This window comes from Onychomys torridus, chromosome 10 (assembly GCF_903995425.1).
Source record: "Onychomys torridus chromosome 10, mOncTor1.1, whole genome shotgun sequence".
In the NCBI taxonomy this organism is placed as follows: Eukaryota; Metazoa; Chordata; class Mammalia; order Rodentia; family Cricetidae; genus Onychomys; species Onychomys torridus.
The window spans coordinates 7,506,079-7,530,332 of NC_050452.1; the positions used below are offsets into that span (position 1 = coordinate 7,506,079).

Below are 24,254 nucleotides of genomic sequence, written 5' to 3' on the forward strand. Positions count from 1 at the left end.
CTGAATTAACGGATTTTAATTATTTCCTTAAGAGCGTCCTTCACTTTGGGATATTTGTATAACACGATGATTTTTTAATGACAAGATGGCATATATTTTAGCTATCTTATTCAGAGTCCTTCCAAGCGCATGCGTTCTGGCACATACGGAGGTCAGAGGCCTTTTGGAAGCTGGTTCTCTTCCTTCCATGGATCGAACTCAGGTTGTCAGGCTTGGTGCTAAGGGTAGTTACCCCCTAACCCATCTTGTCAGCCTTCAGGATGCCATTTTTTATTTCCTCTCCATACTTGCTTTAGTCAGTAAGTGACTGGAGAATGCAGGAGGTGGAGCCAGATGACCCTGGGTTATTTTTGTTGTTCATTCAGACAAAACCTGCCTCAGGCTCTCTCGAGAGTTGAGAGCGCTCTGAACTGGGCTAGGTCATTTTTTTATTTTTTATTTTTTTAAGTTTTTTCGAGACAGGGCTTCTCTGTGTAGTTTTGGAGCCTGTCCTGGAACTCGCTCTGTAGACCAGGCTGGCCTCGAACTCAGAGTCCACCTGCCTCTGCCTCCAGAGTGCTGGGATTAAAGGCGTGCGCCACCACCAGCTTGGGCTGGGTAATCTTAAACTGTGCCTTTCCTTAGCACAAGTACCGACAAGCTACTTCTCCAAACCTCCATCAACTCGTGTATACAATGAAGATGGTAACACATCACAGACCAAGAGAACAGTTGCCCAGGAGCAACTGAGGCAAAGCGAGATTCCGCCAGACCCGTCAATGCACTGCCAGTTCGGCCTTAGGTCGTGGGTATCTCGGTCAAATCTTCACGTTCACAGACCGGAGCAGCGGCCTGGCCGCGCAGCCCGGCGGGACTGAGAACGTTTGGTTCGTAAAAGACGCAGGGTCGACCTGGAGGGAAAACCAGACTGCGGGGGTCCCCGTATGCAAATCCGCGCCCTACAGCCGAACGCGGGCTCCGGCGCTTCCGCACTTCCCCTCGGGGCACCCGGGCCGCGCGCTCGGGCGCGGGGGCGGAGATTTGCATGTGCGAAATCGGGAAGAGGGGGAAGCACCGTTCGAAAACCCCGGGCGGGCCTCGGGCGGCCAAGGAGCGCGCAGGCTGCACCGCCCGGCCCGCCTCCGGCCGCTCGGCCGCGCGACGTCACGGGCACGCCCCTCCGCTTGCAGCGGCGCCGCGAAGGACGCCGGAGGAGGGGTATTTCTCCGCGGCCCGCGGCTGCTCGGGCGCGGGCCCGACGCCGCGCGCCCTCCACCCCGGGAGCTCCTCGCGCGAGCGCGCAGGCCGCCGGAGCCCCGGGAGGGAGGGGGCGGCGCGCGCGCGCCCGCCGCGAGGCCCCGCCCCGGGTGGGCGGCGGCGCGAGTGACGCCAGCCGCGGGAAATCCCCGTTCCGCTGGGCGGTCCGCCCCGCCCCCTGCCCCTGCCGCGGCATCCTGGCTGGGCGCGCCGGGACGCCAGCGACCCGGCCTGAAGATTAAGGGGTGGGAAGGTGTGAGCCGCAAACCCAGGGTCCGGGAAAGAAGAGGAGGCCCGGGGGTGGTCCGAAGACTCGGGTGCCGGCTGCAGAGGCTGCTCGGCCTCCTGTCTGGCTGGCCCGCTGGCCGACTAGTTGGCTGACGGGCTGGCTAGCTGGCGGACCGACTGGCTGACGGACTGACTGCCTGGCTGGCGGACTGCCTGACGGACTGCCTGGCTGCCTGGGAGCGGCGGCGGCGCGCGGAGCCGAGCCATGGCCTCGGGTGAGTACCGGGTGAGCTCCTGCGGGCGGGTCCCGGGAAGGAGCTGTCGGGGGCCCGGTTTGGAGTCGGGGCGCTCCGCCTTTCAAGTCGTCTCGTCTGGCAGATTGTCAGCGGTTTTAAGTTACCTGCTTCGGGGTGTGCGTGCGAACTCCAGGCGGCGCGCTGTAACCCGAGCTCCTCTAATAGCCCGAACCCTCGAACTTCCCCTCGGCGCGGCTTTAGACCCGAGGGGAGCTCGGCCAGGGCGCCGAGTCTAAAGACCCGCGTTCAGGCGCCGCCGCTTTCCCTTCTCGAGCAGAAAGAGGAACCTGGCGACCTCCGGCGGCGAGCTTTCTTTTTAAGTGCCGTCGAGCCGGCAGCCCGTCGCTCCTGCGCTGACAGTTGTACAGCGTGGCGTGGCTGTAAAACCTCGGCGGCGTCGTACCGCGTTCCTAGTGAAGCAAACACTAGCTTTCCCTCTGCCCGCTGCAGGGATTTCTTGTCTAGCTTGCCGAGTGGAGACGTCGACCTCCCCGACTCCCAACCCTGCACGAACGTTTTGTTGGCAGCAGGAGGGCGGAGACGAGTTTTTGATTGTGCTTTAAAATAACTAGTGGGGATGAAAATATGATCGCCTACTGTAAATGTTTCTTTGAGGGGAACACGTTTATAAGAAACAGTTCCCAGGACAGGGGATCGAGCCTAGTGTGACGGCCCTGTCGCTAGGCAGCCCCGGTGGTGGTGGGCGCTCTCCTGGCCTGCCGTGCAGCGGGATGCTGCTGACCCTTCTCTTCCCGGTGACCCCGAGGGTCACTAGGAGAAGGCGGCGGCCGACGTCTGGCACAGAAGAGGAAGTGGAAAGCTTAATGAACTCCTGTTAGAGTTGAGCAGAACAATGCCATAGCTCCTGCTGTGGGCCGTAAAGGAAACTGGGGTGTTTCACATGACACTTGATTTCAGTTTGTCTGTGGTTTTCATGAGAAAACAAGTGTAGTTTAAAATATTTCAACTTTCTCTTTACCCATTTAAATGAACCGACACTTTCAGGTAATCTTGTAAATTCGTAAATTTAACTCATGTCCAGATTAAAAGTACAAAGAAGGTGTCAAATATTTAATTGATTCATTGTAATCAGAAAGAGACTTTGTGTGAAAGTTGTAGAGTGGCAAGCTTTGTTAAATAAAACATCTCTGCCCTTGTCTACTCAACAAGATTTTATTAATATAGTACACGAACGTAATGCTTGACATTTTCTCAAGAGGAAAGTTATTACATAAAGTACTTTAAGACAGCTATGATTTTAAAATGTGATACAATTGAAATTTGTCTAAGGACACACAATTTGTGCTGTTATAAAAATGATTCCCAAAATTAAAGGGAGGAATTTTTAAAGAAATGGCAAGAATTTAAAAGTTGTGCTCGTGTTGTAGCTTGCGATCGTGGGCTTGCTCAGCTTCTGTGAAGCCCTGAGTTTGCTTCTCAGTATGTCAGGAAAAAAAAAAAAAACCACAAACAAAAGAAAATAAATCTTTAAGTTGTAGTGCCGTTATCTTCTTGCTTTTTTTTTTTAATCAAAGGTTGCACTAAATAAGACCATTTAAAATACATCATGTCATTTAACTTGTAATTCAGTTATTTGAAACTTCTAGGCAAAAATATAGTTTAAAGGAGTCTGGCTACATTGTCAGGTATAAAGACCATATAGAGAAAAAAATGTGAAATACATTTAAAAATACCCATTCCATTTGGAATAGTAAGTTAAGAGCAACAAAATTTGCCCAATTTGTCACTAATTTAGACTCTTTTTGTAATATGACATTGAAACTTTGAAAAGTATTCTTATTGATTACCAAGCATTTAAGACCATTTGTTCATTTCTCTCCGGATGTCATATGTAAATAGGTTTGTGTAATTGAATAGGTGGTGCTTATAATGTAAAAGTGTCATAGATCACAGTCTTGTAAGCAGAATTATATAAATGCCACAAGTAGACAGGATTTTATGTGATGATTCTAACTATTGTTCAGGTAAATTAGCAAATTATGACTTCTTAGCTAGCCATTAAGCTGTTTCCATTGACCTTTTAAAAACACTGTGCTTTGATTCTATCTAGCCTTTTGACATGATTAATTGTAGCAGACAAAGTCATTATTCTTATGATTCTACTCTATTTACTTTTAGATGCTTTATGTACATATTTAAAATTTTTCATTATTTCATAAAAGAACAAAGCGAGGGGGGCTCAGTTACCTTGTGTGGCACATACTGTGGTTACTAAGGATTAACACGTACATCTTGGATGAAATGTTCTTTTTAAATTTTAGAAAGTTTGTGTTTAGTCACATTTTTTCTTTAGTATGATTCTGTTGTATCACATAACAGGAAGTACAGGAAGAATTTATTTTTGTAGACCATACACTACTCACCAACTTTTTGTATGTGAATTTCAAGATAGCCTTTTTTTTTTTTTTTTTTTTTTTTTTTGAGACAGGGTTTCTCTGTAGCTTTGGAGCCTGTGCTGGACTAGCTCCGTAGACCAGGCTGGCTTTGAACTCACAGAGATCCACCTGCCTCTGCCTCCCAAGTGCTGGGATTACAGGCATGCACCACCACCGCCCAGCTTAAGATAGCCTTTTTTCTCCCCCTAATAAAAGTGAATGTAACTAAGAGACAGCTTACACTTTAATAACAGAGCTGGAAGTTAGGAGTGGTAAGCTTAAACAAATGACTTCCTTTTTTTTTTTAAAGTAAGACTGCTCACAAATACAGATATTTCAGAAACGAAACACATGAAAAAGAGATAAAGGTGTTATCAAGATTTGTGATGTATAATGAAGAGAATGAGTGGAGAAAATGGACAGGAGGCACAATCATAATTAGGAACACGGTGTGTGGTCTCTTTCTCAAATACAATTTAAGGGACTTAGAATATATTTTGTCTCAATTTTCTCCCATCTGTGTTCTCTGCATAATTGTGTTTATGTGCACATGATCTGAATATTGCAAAGGAGGATATATTTACCCAAAAGTAAACTTGTATTTAACTGAATCTCTTGTATTTTTAAACCTGAAATCTTAATAGAGATGATTTTGATGATGCCATGTATTTTTTATTTTAGGAAAGGCTTTAAACATTACTTTTTCATTCTAGCAGGTAAAAACTTTAGGATTTGTTTTTTTTCCTGTACCCAGGTAGTGAAATCTTACTGTAAAGCATTTACTTCACTTTGATGTGCCTTGTGGTACATACATCAGTTGAATTCCTCCTGGATGAAAGTCAGCTGGTTGTATTGAATTTTTAATATAGATTTATATGTTTATATATAATTATGTGTTTGTGGTTTTGTTTTTTCAGCTAGGATCTCATGTAACAAGGATATCTATGTAGCTATGATGACCTTAAACCCCAGATTCTCCTGCCTCAGCCACCTGAGTGCTAGAATTTCAGGTGTGAGTGGCCAGATCTGGGTTGACATAGGCTTTGATAGATCTGTCTGCCGGAAAAAAGGATACTCTTAATTATTTTTTTCCAGAATGAATAGAGATGAGATTTGGGAGGGTATGGTTATTAGCTCTTTGCTCCCTTGGATCCCAGGCAAAGCCTGTTACCCAGGATTCCTGTGAGAGAGGCGTCTCTGGTCAGCTATTCTTGACCCTGGTTAGCATGACCATCATTTGTGTGCCATATTGTAAATAATAAGGTGCTGATAGCAGTTCAGAATAATACGGTTAGGAAAAGCAATCAAAAGCTGTCTTTTGTTTTCTTGGTTACAGTTGAATAAGTTTTTCTTTGTGAGTGGACAAGAAAAAAGAATGACAGCTAGCTCTGATTGTTTACCTGCTTTACCCATAATCCTGTCCATACATGGATCTGAACTTCGGGTTGCCTCCCTGAGTAACTTGAATTGTTGTTTTTACTTGTGTTTTAGAGAACTTGGTCTTCAGAGTATTTAGACTAATTTGGAAGACTTTTTCAGAAATCTGGGCTTTATTCTTGAAGAGCTACATTTCTCTTCAGATCTCTGTGAGGTTAGGGTGTGACTTATGGTTTGAAAAAGCTACCTAGATGGACAGACTTTGTTCCAGGGATTTGCCTGTGTTCCTAAGATAGTTGTATTGATTTTTAGATTATAGTTATAACCATATCTGTTATTGTGATTCTGTGGTCATAGACCCAGAAGACATCCACTTGGTAGACAGATTTGTTAGTTTCTTAGATTATGATTTCTTCACTGATATATTATTAAAAACTGTTACTGTACGTATATGTGTTTATGTACAGTAAACCTTTAATCTCAACAGTTTGGAGACAGAGGCAGGCAGCTCTCTGAATTCAAGGTCAATCTGGTCTATGAAGCATGTTCCAGGTCAGCCAGACCACACAGTGAGACTGTCTCAAAAGATAAACAAACAAAAATATAATAGAATAATAATAATCTTTTTCTCACAATTTCATGTTATTTTGAAGTTTAGTTTTACCATCTCTAAAATGAGTTAATAACACCAGTTCTCTTTATGAAGATTAAAGTTAAGAGGATCAGTGAGAAATACATATGTGTGTGTTTTAATTAGTATATGTAATTAACATATTCCTATTGTGTACTTAATTTTGGTTTCTAATTCTAGTAATAATATTTTAGTGGGTATGCCTATTTTATATGTAATTTGACAATTATTTTATTTCTAATGTTTGTAATGTAAATTTTTTTAATTTTAAAATCTCATACTTGAATTAGTAAATAGAAATTAGAACATTAGTAAGTAGTAAATAGTAAAAGGAAACAAATAGTAAAAATTAGTAAATAGTAAAAAGAAAAGTAAATAGGCTCAATGTTTTCAAAGAGCATTCCTTTTTACCTGAGTACACATGAAATCTTAAGTATATTGCGAGCATTTTAGCTGTAATTCAAAGGTTATTCTAGCTGGTATTAACATTTACAGTGCAATTCAAAATATAGGGTTCAGTCCTCACTTTAAATTGTCCTGGTTAAAAAAATTAAATTGTTTAGAAACGGTTTTGAAAACATTTCTGTGCTTTAAAAAACTGTAGTGACTTTAGTAATCTTAGCTAAGAATATTTATTTTCCCTAAGGTTCCCTGATTTGTAATTTTCCCTTCTTCCTCTCCATTGAGGACTACATTGTTGCATTTTTCATCTTCAAGAGGAATGGCATTGCAAAGCAGTACTGAGGAAGGACATGATTGGCTCATTGTTCTGATCCATAATATAAACGATTTCATAGCTAGGAGGGTTTTAAAAGTCACAGATACAGTTCAACCAAAATATGAACAGCATGAGGAGGCATGGAGGTGTAGTCACTCTGGTGCCCCCAAAGCACTGGTTTTTCAGTTATAGAGGAATCTAATAAGGAGGAACTGATTAATCCTTAGTACAGTCCTTTAATTTTTGAATAACTGACACAAAAGAGCTTTGGAATTTTAATCTACCAACAGATGTTGATTTAAGGCTTTAGTGAGTAATATAATTTCTGCCATTCAGTAACTTGAAGAAGTAAAACATGTAGCTTTATTTCAATAACAAAGCTGGGTGTGGTGGCAGAAACCTGTAATCCTGGTACTTGGAAGGTAGAGTCTAGAAGATCAGAAGTTCAAGGAAAGCCTCAAGCATACATTGAGTTTGAGGCCAGCCTAGGTTACTTGAGATCCTGTCTCAAAAAAAAGGAGGATGTAGCTCAATTGATAGAGTAGCTGCCCAGTATTTGAGAACCCTGGATTTGATCCCCAACTGTACAAAGCCCTGTGATAGCTGAGCCTCTGATTTCAACACTTGTTCAAGGCCAGCTTGGGCTACAAAACAACTTAGAGGCCTGCCCTAAGATGAGATCCTGTCTCAAAACATAGAGAACACAATAGCTAATCTTCCCTAAACTAATGTCCTGTGGAATAATTGCTGTAAACAATACTATGATTGTTGGTTTATAGCAGTGTTTCTCAACTTCTGGGGTCCCATAAGAGATATCCTGCATATCAGATATTTACATACAATTCATAATTATAGCAAAATTACAGTTCAGAAGTAGCAACAAGGCCGGGCGGTGGTGGCGCACGCCTGTAATCCCAGCACTCGGGAGGCAGAGCCAGGCGGATCTCTGTGAGTTGGAGGCCAGCCTGGGCTACAGAGTGAGTTCCAGGAAAAGGTGCAAAGCTACACAGAGAAACCCTGTCTCAAAAAACCAAAAGAAGAAGAAGAAGAAGAAGAAGAAGAAGAAGAAGAAGAAGAAGAAGAAGAAGAAGAAGAAGAAGAAGAAGCAGCAGCAGCAGCAAAATAATTTTATGGGGGGGGTCATCACAACATGAGGAACTATATTAAAGGATCACAGCATTAAGGAAGGTTGAGAACCACTGATTTACAGGAAAGGAAAGTTATTTCCTACTGGGGGAAATGTATAAATCAGACTATAAATTCTGAAAGTTGGTTTTTAATGAGGCTTATATTAATGAAGAGTTTCTTTTTTTGTTTGTTTGGTTTTTGGTGTTTCAAGACAGGATTTCTCTGTGTAGCCCTGGCTCTCCTGGATCTCACCCTGTAGACCTGGCTGGCCTCAAACTCAGAGATCCTCCTGTCTCTGTGCTGGGATTACAGAAGTGCACCAGCTCAATGAAGAGATTCTGCAAGAGGAAAAATAAATATAAATACATGATATTACATGACAATATTTAGGTAATTCTTATTACTTTAAGATATGTGTGTGTGTGTGTGTGTGTGTGTGTGTGTGTGTGTGTATGTGTTTTCGAAACAGGGTTTCTCTGTGTAGCTTTGAAGCCTGTCCTGGAACTCGATTTGTTGACCAGGCTGGCCTTGAATTTACAGAAATCTGCCTGCCTCTGCTGGGATTAAAGGCATGTGCCACCACCGCCTGGTTCTTTAAGATATTTTTAAATAATCTTTTCAACAACTAACTTTATGTTCTTCTGTATTTCATAATTTTATAAATACAGTCACTGGTTTAAAGAAATGTGTAACTTGTATATAACTTGGTGAATGACTCTACCATGTTTTTTCTACATCTTAAAGGAAGTTAACAGCTACTATTAATGGCGTCATTCTGTATCAATTTCCCACCAAAACACCGTTTAAAAAGTAGTGGCTGGAATTTATTTGACCTTTTAGTTCAACTACATAAATTCTTTTTTTTGTTTGGTTTTTCGAGACAGGGTTTCTCTGTGTAGTTTTGGTGCCTTTCCTGGAACTCACTCTGTAGACCAGGCTAGCCTCAAACTCACAAAGATCCGCCTGCCTCTGCCTCCCAAGTGCTGGAATTACAGGCGTGCGCCACCACTGCCCGGCCAACTACATAAATTCTTTAAGATGCCACTGAAAAAAAATCATGTTGAACTTAACACAATTGAAAAGAAATGTACATTCTCCAATAGTCTCACAAGAATACAAGGTATGAAATATTTAAAACTGAAATGTAAAATTTACATATACCATGATGCATAAATTGTAAAATATTCATTTGCTTATATTTTCTGTAATTATTATGAACTTGGTTGAATTAAAATCAAATTTCCTCTCTCTCTGTCATTGGATTTTTTGTTTGTTTGTTTGTTTGGGTTTTGTTTTGTTTTTGTTAGTACTAGGATTGAACCCAGGTCTTTGGCCTGCTTTCTATCATTTGAATAAGCAAGTGAGTGATAGATTTAAAACAAGAGTTCTGAATAAAAATGTATAAAATATTTATTGAGTAACTCAAAGTAGAAACCACATAGCCACAAGTGATGTGTGTGTGGGGTGTGTGTGTGTGTGTGTGTGTGTGTGTGTGTGTGTGTGTGTGTGAATTATCTTGGTTCTTTAGGAGTTGTTCACCCTGTTGTGACAGGGTGTTCACTGATATCCTGTACTCAACCATTAGGCTAGGCTGGCTAGCCAATGAACTCCAAGGTTCCTCCTGTCTCCCCGTCCACCTGCACTGGGCTTCTGGTGTATATTACCATGCCTGGCTTTGTATGTAGGTTCTGAGGATTAACTCAGGAGCTTGTCTTTGAATGGCAAGCACTTTCTAACTGAGCTGTCTCTCCAGCCCATAGCACCAATGATTTATTTGTCTTTGATGTTTAGGTACCAAACTACTGTCAGTTTTGTTTTTAAATAATCTTTTATTCTTACAGTAGCCATAACCCTACATGGTTGCTCATAGGACAGTACTCTACATTTATATCAATTGTACCAAGGAGCTGTCATGTCCTCATTTTTCATTTACCATCCAGGCTTCCTTAGTATTTTTTTTTTTTACTTTATTTTTATGTGCTTTGGTGTTTTGCCTGCATGTCTGTCTATGTGAGGATGCCCAGATCCCCTGGAACTGGAGTTACAGACAGTTGTGAGCTGACATGTGAGTGCTGGGAGTTGAACCTGGGTCCTTTGGAAGAACAGCCAATGCTCTTAACCACTGAGCCATCTCTCCAGCCCCCTCTACGCTTATCTATGGTTTCATTTTCCTTAGTTTGTTTATTTGTAATTAACTGTAGCAAAAAATATTAAAGGAAAATTCCATAAATAAATTAAACTTTTAAGTATCTCACTATAAAAGTTTGTCATAATTGCTCTATTTTGTTGTTGCTAATCTCTTATATGTATGTATTTATAGGAGAAAATCATATATATATATATAAATATATAAAGTAATCTTTAAACTATTATTATTTAAATTATTTTCTTTTCTTCAATCTATCTACTACTGTCAGAATTCTTATTCTAGAACACTAATTTGACTTTGTGATTTCGTGAATAAAAGCATTGATTCCTTTCCACATATGGGATGGAATTCATATTACTGAACAAGTTTGGACTTTCAGTTCTCTTTCTAAGAGTGGAATTGTACTCCACTTCCATTGGTGATTAGTGCACCTGTATAGACAATTACTTCCCTTTTTCTAGAATGTCTTTTCACTCTTGTCTTGTTACATTTTCCCCCTCTTAAACTGTTCGATTCCTCTTTTGTTCTTATTATAATTTCTGCAGAATTTTGTTAGTGCCTTCCCCCTTTTTGCACACTAATAGTTGTGATGTTCGCCTCGCTGAGGGGTAGACATCCTGAGGGTAGCAGTATGAAAGTGGTGGTGTGAGAGTGATGTCACTGTCTTCAAGAAAACATCAGAAGTGACAGTGGAACCACTCATTGACCACCTCTTGTATGTGTGACACTTGGTAAGAATTTAACACATATTTTACAGAGTACATTAACAATAAGAGATCATTAACACAAGGTCTTGCCGGACCCTTGCTGGCTCTTATTTTGTTTTAAGAATAGCATTCAGGAGACAGAAGCAGGGGGATCACTGCAAGTCCATGGTCAGTTGGGCCTGCATAGTAAATTCTAGAAGGAAAAGAAGACAAAAGTAGCTCGGTGGTGTAGACCTTGTCTCATACTATATTTAAAAGATCCATTGTCTCACCATTTCTCAAGATTCTTGCATTCTAGCAGAATAAGCCTTAATGAAATGGATTTGTGGTTTGGGGAATTTTATACTCTTAAAGTAAAGGCACGTAGTTACCTAACTTGTAAACACAGTTGTCTTTGAACTTTTATTTCATGTTATGGCTAATAAAAAAGGATGAAGAGGCATGTGCTTTTAAAGTTTTATTGATATATAGTTAATTATTTGTAAGGTAATAATTATATATACTTTCAGTTTTTTATTTTTAATTTTTGAGACAAGATCTCTTTATGACCAAGACTGCTTAACTACTGTTATGCATAACTCTTATTCTCTATTTAAACCTAAACTTCATGTTAGTACCCCAAAGATGGACTTTGAGGGGAGTCACTGGATCTTTTTGTCCATCCTGACTGGCCTGGAACTTGCTATAAAGATCAGGCTGGTCTTGAACTCACAGAGATCAGCCTACCTTTGCTTTTGAGACAGCTAAGATTAAAGGCCTGGTCCACCACACTTGGAAAGTAAATAAATAAATAAATAAATAATAAAATAAATAAATGATGTGTTTTTATATATATGTGTGTGTGTGTATTATACATATACACATATATATACCTGTGTACATATACACACATATATACATATATATCTTAACACAACTAAAAATAAACATGTCCACCATCATCTAAACTTTTTCATCTACTGGTTTTAAATAAATGGTAATCGGCTTTATTTCATTATAGATTGGCTTACATAGTCTAGAGTTTCTTTTAAGTGGATCGTATAGTATGTGCTTGTTTTAGATTAGCTTCTCCCACTCAACACACCTACTTGATAGTTGTGTGTATCAGTATTTTATCCTGAGGGTACATGTTTTGAATTACATTTGTTATGGAAAATAAATTATTTTATTTTACCCACATTATATGTTACATTTTGGAGGAGGTTCAGATGGAACTGATGTGAAAATTTAGTTGAACCTAAAGTCACTTCTGAGACTTGTTTTAGTATATTGTGTACAGATCATTTGGTATTTCAGATTTATGTATACAAGGATTTAAGTGCATTTTAATTTTTAATGAGTGTACTTTCATGTACTTAGAATCTAATTTAAAATAAAGCAGTGAAGCACATTTTACTCAGTTTTGGAGTATAATGTACTTCTGAATACTATTTTCTTCACCTTTCTTGGGAAATATTGGGAGAAACCCCTTCTACGTGGCCTCATGTGGGCAATAACTCTAAAGTGGTTATCTCAGAACTAACTGCTGTCATTAGCTATATTAAGCAAGCAAGCACTAATCAGCTGTGTGTTAATACTACATAGAGCTCAGTTTGTTTAGAAAAAGGTATCATTCTCGCCAGTCTATGATGACTACGTTTGAACTTCATTATTCAATGTTGAGAAGGAAAAAGATCTTTGTTTTGGTATGTGGTTTTGTAAAACCCAAGTCATTAAAATCCATTGTATTGCTATTCTAATCCTATTGCCCTGTCCCTTTTAAAATTTTCAGGAGGATATAATCCATATGTAGAAATAATTGAACAGCCGAGACAGAGGGGAATGCGGTTTAGATACAAATGTGAAGGGCGATCAGCAGGCAGCATTCCTGGGGAGCACAGCACAGACAACAACCGAACATACCCGTCTATCCAGGTAACAGGCCTTCCTCCAGTGTCTCCCTTTCAGTGGCTCGTGTTTCACTGTGGCAGTTACATGAAAGGCCCAGTTTCTTTTTGTTTTTGTTTCAAGACAGGGTCTCTCTGTGCAGCCCTGACTGTCCTGAAGCTCACTCTGTAGACCAGGCTGGCCTTGAACTCAGAGATCCACCTGCTTCTGCTTCCTGAGTGCTGGGATTAAAGGGGTGTGCCACCACCACACAGTGGAAGGCTCGGTTTCTTAACAGTTACCTCCACAGTCTTTTGCTCCCATCCCTTGTGTTTTTTCTTTGTACCTGCTTTGCATTAACTAGATTTGTAGGAAGATCTCTTTAAAAATGTGGACTCTTTCCTGCTATAGTTCATGTATTAATGTAACCGTGGTGGTTCATGGGGCTTTCTGTACACTGACAGCTTCAGATTTGATCCCTTTTGTAAACATAAAGGTTCTAGTGAGGAAAAAGCATTCTCTATCTATAGTGGTGAAGGACAATTATTGTATATGCTAAACAATCTTTTAGTCTTGGGGCTATTAATAAGGAAAACCTTTTCCCTCCTTTGTCCTTACCTTTATTGCGTATCTCCAATACTCTTGAGTTATTGACATCATCTAAATTATCACTTTTTTCTCTGTGTTTAAGGTGTGTGTGTGTGTGTGTGTGTAAGGGGTGTGTTGTGTAAGGAACGTGTGTGTAAGGGGTGTGTGTATGAGGTGTTTGTGTGTAAGGGGTGTGTGTGCGCGCGCGCTCTTTTGTGTGTGTGGCAATGCAGACACTCATGTGGACATCAGGACAGCTGTGGGTGGGTTGATGCTTTCCTTCCACCTTTTTGAGGCAGGTGTCTGTTGTTTTCTTATGTCATATGCCAGGCTACCTGGTCCACTGGCTGCCAGGGTCCTCCTGTTTCTGCTTCCCATCTCCTGGTGGCAGAGTTGGTACCACAGGTGTTCAAGCTATTGGTCTCTTTATCTTTTTTGACAGACAGTACTGGGGATTGAACCTAGAATGCTAGGCAAGTGTTCTACCATTGAGATAGATCCCTAGCCTGTGAAAGTAGTATTTGAGTGAAAATGAATTTGGCAAATGTATCGTATATATGAGGTATGTTTATATGTTATATTTACAAATTATATTTACTTGTCTTCTTTTTATAATTTATTTGTTCATGTTTGGTGTTTTGAAACAAAATTTCACTTGACTAGGCTAGCCCCAAACTTGCAGTGATATTCCCTCTTGCCTCTGCTTCCTTTATACTGGGATTATAGGCATGTGCAATTCTGCCTGGCTGGTTTTTATCACTTAAATGCCAAGTAAAAGCTTAATAGTGAGTTGATGTGGTAGCATATGTCTGTAATCCAAGCACTTGGGAGGCAAAGACAGGTAGATCTTGAGTTTGAGAACTGCCTGGACAATCTGGACTTTTTAAACAAGACCTTGTCTCGACAAATAAATGAAAACAAGAGTTTAAAACTAGTCAGGGGCAGTATCATTCACTGAAGTCCCATCTAGTTGGGAGGCTGTGGTAGGAGGATTACTTGGGTACAGTAATCTACAGTGTAGATAAAAGTAAGACATCATCTCACAATGGAATTTGAAAAATGGTTCTTAATCTTTCATCATTAGATCTGAAATCGCTGCTTTGTAAATCACTAGCTTATTTACAGTTTATTTTATTTAACCTAAGAAGAATTACAAAGTTAAAAAAATAAGTCAATTACCAAGTTATATATTGATTTCCAAATTTGCCTTTTTGTTTTAACTGATACGTAGATGCTGAGATTATAATATTAATGGTATGTCATATAACGTTTGATAATGTATACATCTTATAATTCTTAAATCAGGTTAAACACGCTTAGCTTCTCAAACATCTCAAACATTTATCATTCCTGTGGAAACATTCAAAGTCCTCCTAGCTTTTTAAAAATACACAGTATTAAATATACAGTACATAGTCACCATATTGTATAATGTGTGCCTAAAGCTTTTTGTCCCATCTACTGTACAAATTGAATTTAAAATAATATTTTATTGGTATATATGTATGTGTATGTATCTGTGAAAATGCTTATGTGGGGTGGAGGGCCACAGAGGCCAGAAGAGGGTATCAGATCCCTGAAGCTGAACTTAGAGACAGTTGTGAACTGCCTGATATGGATGCTGGGATCTGAACTTCGGTCCTATGGAAGGCCAAAAGTACTATTCTTTGCTGAGCTATCATGTCAGCTCCATAACTTCATAGTTTTAAATCACATTTTTTGGCAACAGTGTGGATTGGGTTATCTAAGTTCTTGTAAGTATTCAAATGGAAGAGATGTAGTGAAAAGTTAAAATCCTTAAAATCCTGTTCTTCCAGTCTTGTGAGTCCTTTTAGCTCCTCTTAAGAAAATTGTTCCTAAACTTTATGACTTCATAGAAAACATTCCAGACCAGTGTATCTTCATCCCCATCTCCATACTCCATGACTTCATAGAAAACATTCCAGACCAGTGTATCTTCATCCCCATCTCCATACTCCCCTTCATTCTCATTACTCAGGAAGTAGCATGTGAGAGCTCATTTTGCTGTTAGTGATGATGTGCAGCCAGTCCCGCAGACTGTTCTTCAGAGACTGTTTGATAAGATATTTCAGATATCTTTGGGAAGAAGGTATCTTGGAGGGACAGTGATCTTGCTCTTGCTCCTTTTGATAGTCACAACATCCCCAAGATTCCCAGCTTTTCCTGTCACCTTGTCTCTCCCTGGAGGAACTGCTGGAAAACTAGTAATATCCGCGGTTCTCTTCTGTAGTGTGGGTGCAGTCAAGGTGAATTTCAAAACCTGCTCCCCTCCTTTGCCACTCGCTTTTTCATGGGCCATGTGTCCTCAGAGGACTCTGCTCTTGTTGTTGTTGTTGTTTGTTTGTTTGTTTTAATTTTTGCACATTTTTATTTTAGACTCTCTCCCTCCCCCCATTTTGTGTGTGTGTGTGTGTGTGTGTGTGTGTGTGTGTGTGTGTGTGTGTGTGTATACATGTAGAGGTCACAGGACCCCTTGCAGGGCTGTTCTGTACTACATGAGATCCAGAGATTACACTTCTTGGTGGCATGTGCCTTTACCTGCAGCACCATCTCACCAGCTCCTAATTCTTTTTAAATCATACTATTGTATGCATCAAAATTATATGTATGGTTTGTATCTCTTCTCTTCCAAAAGATCCTAAACTCTTTGCAGCTTGAATTCTTTCTCCATCTACCTATTTTGTAGTTTTGAGTAATTGCTTCTCTTTCATCTAGAAAGCAGTAAATATTTCTTGATTACTATTCTGTTTAAAAAAGGGGGAAGTAGTAGCAGGTGGATATGATCAGTATACACTGTATAAATAAATGTGTGAAACTTTCAAAGAATAAACTGTAAAACAGCCAGGCAAGCGCAAGGCCCTGGGTTTGGTCCTCAGCTCTGAAAAACAAAACAAAACAAACAAACCAGCCAGGCACAGTGGTACATGTCTTTAATCTCAGAACTCAGAAGGCAGAAGCAGCTGGGTCATATCTGTTTGCTCTTATTTCCAGTGTGGCTTAAATAGGTTTTCAAGGCATAGTTATGGGATGACAGGTGTAACTAAAGCAAAGCTCTGAGAGTCAGCCTCTGAGTATTTCCTTGTACTCTGTGATTTAAAAAGAAAAAATGTGTCAGCTTGTCAGGTGGTATTGGTACACCTGTGATCCCAGCACTTGGGAGGCAGAGGCAGGAGGATCTCTGAGTTCAAGGTCACCCAGGTCTACAGAGTGAGTTCTAAAATAGCCATGACTACAAAGAGAAACCCCATCTTGGGGAAAAAAAAAAAAGGGGGTATCAACTTATATGATTTATTTAGGATTTTTGAGCAGGATCTCATATAGCTCAAGGGTGCCTCAAACTCACCATGCAGCTGAGGAAGACCTTGAACTGAATATTGTCTCTACCTCTTGAGTGTGGTTAATGTGGTGCTGGGAATCAAACCGAGGGCCTTGTGCATGCTAAGCAAGCATTCTGTCAACTGAGCAACATCCCCAACCCAGCTTGCCTGTTTGGTGTTTGGTTTCTTGAGACAGAGTTTCTCTGTGTTGCCCTAGCTGTCCTGGACACCCCCCCACCCACCCCCACCTCCTCACTCCCACTCTGTACACCAGGCTGGCCTCGAACTCACAGAGATCCACCTGCCTCTGCCTTACAAGTGCTGGGATTAAAGGTGTGTGCCACAATGCCCAGCCTGCTTACCTGTTTTAAAAGGAAAATAAATAACCAGATGATAGAGCTAGATTAAATTAGGGCAGAAAGAAACATTTCAGAAGTTGAAAGATAAGTGGAAAACTGCTGGTATTCTCTGGAAACTTTAATCTCAAGTGAGCTGCTGAATATTTGAACTTTATTCAGTGCTGACTTCATTATATAAATTGAACTTGAATTTAGTGGATGAGTTCTTTATATTTGTTTGCTTTTAAAACAGGGTATTATTCTTTGTAGCCATAGCTGGCACTGAATTTATACCAATCCTGCCTTCCAAATGCTGAGATTACAGGTATATGCCACAATACTCATCTAGTAGATATGTTCATAACAAGATATACTTATGGATTATACAATTAATTTCCCCTTTCAGATTATGAACTATTATGGAAAAGGAAAAGTAAGAATTACATTAGTAACAAAGAATGACCCATATAAGCCTCATCCTCATGATTTAGTTGGGAAAGACTGCAGAGATGGCTACTATGAAGCAGAATTTGGACCAGAACGCAGACCTCTGTTGTAAGTATACTGTCACAGACATCTTAGGCAGTAGGACAAGGATATAATTTTAGTTTTAGCAAAATTAATTTCATATTTAATTTAGTATACATTCAAATTTTTAATTTTATTTTTCATCTGTCGGGGGACATGCATGTGCTGTGGGTGCATGTGAAGGTCTGAGTTGTTTCAAATTGTGGCGTTGGTTCTTTCCTCCACCATATGGACTTTGAAGATAGAACTTGGGTCACCAGATGTGATGGCAGGTGCCTTTAGCCCCTGAGCCACCTCACCATTGGCATTAGAACTGTTCTTTCATTTTTTATTAACAGCACCACACAATAGTCAGCAGAAGTACTTCTTTGAGAGTCGGAGGTTTAGACAGCTCATATTGCTTAGGCTGGCCTCAAACTTGCTGTGTAGAATGAATCTGAACTTCTCTTCCTGCCTCCTCTTCCCAAATCCTGAGATCACAGGTAACACTACTATATCTGGCTCAGCAGGAGTACTTCTTTAAAAAGAACTTATGTTCTTATTTTTTTCTTAAGACAGGGTTTGTATAAGTCAGGGAGGCCTTCCAGAGGACCCAGATACTGATTGTACAGGTGTGAGGTTATAGCCATAAGACACCACCTCAGTTTATGCAGACTGAACTCAAGACAAAGTGCTGACATGTTAGGCTAGCCATCTGACAATTGAGCTATATGTCTACCATTTCTTATCTTCTAAGTTTTGACTGTGTAGCTCAGCCTAGCTTCCAACTTGTAGTAATCCTCCTGCCTCAGCCTCCAGAGTATTGACATTATAAGTAAGCATGCATTACCATGCTTAGATAGGTACTTCTTTATAATTGAAAGTAAAGACAGTATATTTTATGTTGTGATTTATCTCTTCATTCTACATAATGAAAAAATTGAGGCCAGCATGGAGTACACAGCAAGACATTGTCTCCAAAAAAAGTTCCTCTTATTAATAGTAATAACACAAAACACAAAAGTGTGCATTTGACAAAAAATATTACTGCCTGCATTACTTGAATTTCCACCAGTGGTTTAAACTTTCAGCCATTTGTGTCTTGAAATACTCTGATTTCTGTGAAGACAAACTTGTTTTAATTTAGTTTTCTGGCTGTTCTTCCATATGGCCCCTGTGTTTTCATCTCCGTCACATTCTAGTGCCTCTAATCTTCTCTTCCTCCTCCTCCTCCTCCTCCTCCTCCTCCTCCTCCTCCTCCTCCTCCTCCTTCTTCTTCTTTGTATTTCGAGAAAGGGTTTCTCTGTGTAGCCCTGGTTGTCCTTGAACTAACTCAGAGATCTGTCTGCCTCTGCCTCTTGAGCGCTGGGACTAAAGGCATGCGCCTCTAATCTTGCATTGCAGTCTTGAGACGATTCTTTAGTTTCCTCTGCTCAAAGTGCTCTTTTCATGATCTGTTCCTTTCGTCTTCCTAGTTCAGTTCATATTATCACTTCCCACAGGAAGCCTGCCTGCCCACCTTGAGTTGATCCCATTATATGCTCCTTTCTAAAAATTATGTTTACCTTCATAAAGCTTGTTATGATTCAGTTGAGTGGGTTTTTTTGCATGTGATTATTTAGTAGTTCCCCAGACTTGAGCTAGCAGGGTTTTTTTCTGTAAATGGCTAGTAGTACCATAGGCTTTATAAGCAGTCACAGATGATATGTGAGTGTATGAACATGTTTGTGTTTCAATTCAAACTTTATTTGCAAAAACAGCCATATGCTCAGTTTGGCCCATGAATTAGAGTTTGCCAATCCCCCATTTCAGACACTAAGGTTCCATAAAGGGAGCAATTGTACATCTGCATTCCTTTCTAGAGTTTTAATGCGTAGCTGTAACTCCAGAATGTGTTGAATGACCATGGAGGAATAAATGGGAGAATGAACCAATACCCTAATGCTCCTTGATTTCCTTAAGTCAGAAGTTTTCCTCATTCCCTTCTTTTCTAGTGTTGGGGTTGATCCCAGGGTGTCATGAACTAGACAAGTATACTATGCTACTGAGTTAACACCCTAGCTTTCGGGATTTTGAAACCCCCCATTACTTTTAATATTCTGTGCATAGCAGATGGGATTATTCAAATGAAACAAAGTAGTGTATATTAGAGTGAAGAATTCTTTAAATCCTTTGATTAGAGAAAAACTAAAAACACTAAGAATCTTTCAGTCTTTCTTTTTGAGAAAGAATTATTTTGTTACAGGATTTCAAGAAAGGATTAAGAATTCATAACTTATTTATTTTTTGTTATTGGAGGTGGAGGAAGGAAATGGCCAGGTTATTTTGGGAGCTAATTGAAGCCACAGGTGTAGTGCCAAGCGTGAAGCATGAACGTAGAGGCAGCATGAGTGTGGAGTCAGGTGGACCAGGTAGCTTTAGTGCCAAATGAAATGTGGAGAAATTGGACGTTCTTATCATTGAGTTTTGCTTCCTTATTCACACCCACCCATCTCAAATGATGTCATGGTTTTTCCATGTGGGAACAAGTATGACTGGGTGGTGGTAGGGGAGTTCCCCCACCATCATCTGTATTACACATATGCAAATGAATAATATTTGTAGCTATTGAGAAGTTTTCCATAAATGACCTTTTGAAACTGTTGCTAAATATTGTTAGTATTAAAGCTCTCTAACAAAAACCACTTTATTTCTTTTATTGTAATCCTATAACATGGCATCAAGTGTATTCTATAATCTGAAAAACCTTGAGGCCAGCCTAGAGTAGACAGCAAGACACTGTAAAGCTGCTTGCTGTGACTTGGTATATTTGATGATACACTTCTCAGTGATGAGCTAGGGAGGCAGCATAAATGGACAGCGATGTCAAATATAAGAAGGCTAGCCAGGTCCCTCATCAAAATGAAGAACTGTACATAAATGGGGCACAGGTGCTTATCTCTACCCAGCTGTTCCTGTGCCCAGGTGCTGTCAAACCTCTAAAATGTTCACGAAGCCAGGAATACTGATGTTCATCTCTAATCACTTGACTTTGAAGTTCCAGAATGTATACAGTTTTTTTAATGCAGTAGCCACTCCTATATCATCTTTTTAAAGTACAGTTTAACACTGCTATGGGAGCAGAGCATACCTTCCAGTTTCAGGGTCTGGCTGTCTTTGCACCTCTTGATACACAAATTTTAGACAGTTGATCATGAATTTGTTTGGAAGGTGAAATTTTGCTTTTTGGTGTTTTTTTTTAAATGTTTGTCTATCTTGGTATATTTGACTAGGCATATTGGTAAGATATAAAACACTATATTTGAAAGTGATACAGTACTATATATATTTTTTGGTTTTGTCTTTTGAGACAGGGTTTCCCATAGCCTAGGCTAGCCTCAAACTTGCTAGGTAACTGAGGATGATCCACTTGCCTCCATCTCCCTAATGCTGGGCTAAAGGCATGTGCCACCATGTGCTCTGTTTTTCTATTAACAGGTCTCTTAGTTCTACTTTTCGTTACTCTTGTATCTTTATTATCACAATTAAAATAGGATTCATGATCTAGAAGCCGGATTTGACAGGAAGGTGACTTCTCAGTGTTGAGTGTGTTTGATTTCTGTCATATTTTTGTTTAACTATGATGTGGTTTTGAAAGTTTCATTTTTTTCTTTTAGTTTTCAAAATCTGGGTATTCGGTGTGTAAAGAAAAAAGAAGTGAAAGAAGCCATTATTTTAAGAATAAGCGCAGGAATCAACCCTTTCAATGGTGAGTATTTTGTTATAATTTCTACTATCTGGATATCGATGGACCGTGATTTCTATTATAATTGTACTTGTTGACTTATATTTGTACCTGAGGAATCACATGGATTTAAGTGAACAGTGTCTTGGTTTTCTATGAGGAAGCCTCCCTCCCTTTCTTACTGTTTACGCTGACATAAGGTCTCCCCTGCGCCCCGCCTGGCCTGTCACCCCAGCAGTCCTCCCCTGTATGCCCCAAGCTGCACTGGAGGTGTGAGCCACTGCGCCCGGTTAAAGCAAAAGGGAGACAAAAGCCTTCTCCAGGTGTTCCGATTTGTTCTCTTTATACGTGCTTCTTCCTTATGCACTGGTCCAGCGGACAGTCCTCACCCTTCTCTCTGAGAGCTGACTAGGCATCATGGACTTTCCTCCCTCGGCCCCACAGCTGTCTTTTAGTAGGAGTCTCCTAAGGCCCAGCTGACTTGAACTACTGCTTGCTGGGGCTGGCCTTGTCCCTGCCTCTGCCTCCCAAGTCCATCATTCATTATAGGCATGCAACACCACACCTGGCCACTCAAAATATGTTTTAGACTTCTTTGGTTTTTCTATGTATGAATGTTTTGCCTGCATGTATGTACATGCACCACATGTGTACCTGGTACCCTTGAAGGTCGGAAGAGGACATCTGATCCCTGGAACTTGAGTTGCAGATGGTTGTGAGTCACCATGTGGGTGCTGGGAACCAAACCAAACCCAGGTCCTCTGCGAGAGCAATAAATACTCTTAAGCACTGAGTGAGGCATCTCCCTAGCCCTTCAACATATTTTTGTAGTAGTCTTTGTGTTGACAAAATATGTCTTGCCGTTTAGCAGATTTTATTGGTCGTAACAGTTAGTAACATTTTGTTTTTAATTTATTGTTTGGGGACAGGGCTTTACCACATAGCACACACAGACGACTTCAGACGCCGTAGCTGTCCCCGTCTCTCCAGTCCCCGCCTGCTGGACTCAGAGGCACATGCCACCAGGCCCAGTCTAAGCATTTGTTCTTTTTTGTTGTTTTTGTTTTTGTTTTTGAGACAGGGTCTCAAGAATTCTGGACTGGTCTCAAACTCACTGTATAGCCAAGAATGGCTTGTATTTTCTGATCCTCCTGCCTCCATACCCCACTACTGGGATCATCATCACACCTGGTTATGCATTGCTAGGGACTGAACTCAAGGTTTCGTTGTGTACTAAACAAGCACTCTGCCAACTGCTTTCCCATGCCCTAAGCATTTAGACTTTATTGTTTATGACACTATTTGGGTATGGCATCTGGTACCTTTAAGCATTCTATATTGTTAAACAGATCAATGATTGCTGAAGTGGATGCAGTTATCCTTTCTTTAAAAATGTCTTCATCCAAAAGTCCTGTGTAGCTACTTAAATACTTTTGTGGGTCGAGGCATGGTGGAGCTACTTGAGATTGCATCCTCAAACTCACTCTGTAGCTGCAGGTAACCTTGTATTCTATTTGAGCCTTTAGTCACTTATTAATTGAAGAAATGTAACAAATACCCACTATATGTAAACTTATCTTCAATGTTTAGTGAAAATACAAAGATGTGACACACCCATTCTGAGCTCATAGAACTTTGCCTTCTTAATAGGATAGAAGCAGCACATGTGCTGGGCGGTGGTGGCACACACCTTTAATCCCAGCACTCGGGAGGCAGAGGCAGGCAGATCTCTGAGTTCGAGGCCAGCCTGGTCTACAGAGCTAGGCCAGGACAAGCTCCAAAGCTACAGAGAAACCCTGTCTTGAAAAACCCAAAAAGAAAAAAAAGAAAAAAAAAAAAAAAGCAGCGGCACATGTAAATGATGATCACGTGATATAAAAACCAAGTTCAGAGAAAAGGATATTTCTTCTAGTCAGAACAAGACTTTGTAGAATTAGCTCAGGGCTGGGAATAGGGCTCTGTAAGAAAGTGCTTGCTGCTGAGCATGAAGACCTGAGTGTCCTTCCTGGCACCCCTTTGAAAACAGCCAAGTACTCCCAACACTGGGAAGGTGGCTACAGGAGGATTTCTGGGGCTGGAGGTTCAGTGAAAGACCCTGTCTCAAAAAATCAAGTGAAGACAAGTCAGTAAGACACCTGGTGTTGATCTCTGTTCTCCACGTCTGCTTTTCCACACACCCATGTACAACACAAAGCAGTTGTTAGTTGAGTTTTCAGCCCTTACTCTGAATCCAGATATCACTTACGATTCCTGATTGTCAGATGGGAAACATGGTTAAAAACCATGTTGGTGTTATGTAACTTCTGCACTCTAAAAATAACATTTTGACTCCCCCTTTTTTTCTTAACTGTAGGAGAAGGTACATGGTGTGGAGTCAGAGGACAGCTTCAGATGCTGTTCCTCAGGCATTGTCTTTTCTGAAACAGGGCTTCTCACTGGCTTAGAGCTTGGCAGGTCTGCGAGGATCCACTGGCTCTGCCTTCCCTGAACTGGCATTATAAACCTCAGTACTGCACCTGACTTTTGCACATAGGTTTGGGAGTCGAACTCAGGACCTTCTGCTTGCAAGGGAAGCACTTGGCCAACAGAATCATCTTTCTCAGCCCCACTTTGACCTTTCTAGTTGTGCAGACATGTTTTTATAGACTCAAATGTTAGGCTTAGGAATGCTTATACTGGAATAAATTTTGTTTATCTTTTTCTTTTTTAATTCTTTTTTTTTTTTTTTTTTTTTGAGCTGAGGATCGAACCCAGGGCCTTGTGCTTGCTAGGCAAGCACTCTACCACTGAGCTAAATCCCCAACCCGATACTGGAATAAATTTCAATGTCAGGGTAACTCCTGAGACTGTGACTGGCATTCTGTGAAATATGGTTGTTGTTTTTTGTTTTTTGTTTTTTTTATTGGTTGTTCCCTATAAGACTGGAGAATTTGGCTAATTGTGTTTTGCATTTAGTATTTTAATTTTAATACTAATCTACTTTCCAAGTAAATTTTTCATGTAATTTAACAAATATGCTTTTAAAAT

At 40.5% G+C, this 24,254-nt stretch overlaps 1 protein-coding gene across 1 annotated transcript in view; it reads left to right on the top strand.

The window, feature by feature from the left end:
• The first annotated feature begins 1,393 nt into the window (after positions 1 to 1,393).
• Positions 1,394 to 24,254, top strand: part of Rel (REL proto-oncogene, NF-kB subunit) — a 30,490-nt gene continuing 7,629 nt past the window's right edge. Inside the window, exons 1-4 of the mRNA XM_036201218.1 lie at positions 1,394 to 1,739; positions 12,638 to 12,780; positions 17,403 to 17,551; positions 21,160 to 21,251. Coding sequence (XP_036057111.1) covers positions 1,730 to 1,739; positions 12,638 to 12,780; positions 17,403 to 17,551; positions 21,160 to 21,251 — 394 coding nt within the window. The 5' untranslated portion in view covers positions 1,394 to 1,729. The remainder of the gene's footprint in view (positions 1,740 to 12,637; positions 12,781 to 17,402; positions 17,552 to 21,159; positions 21,252 to 24,254) is intronic.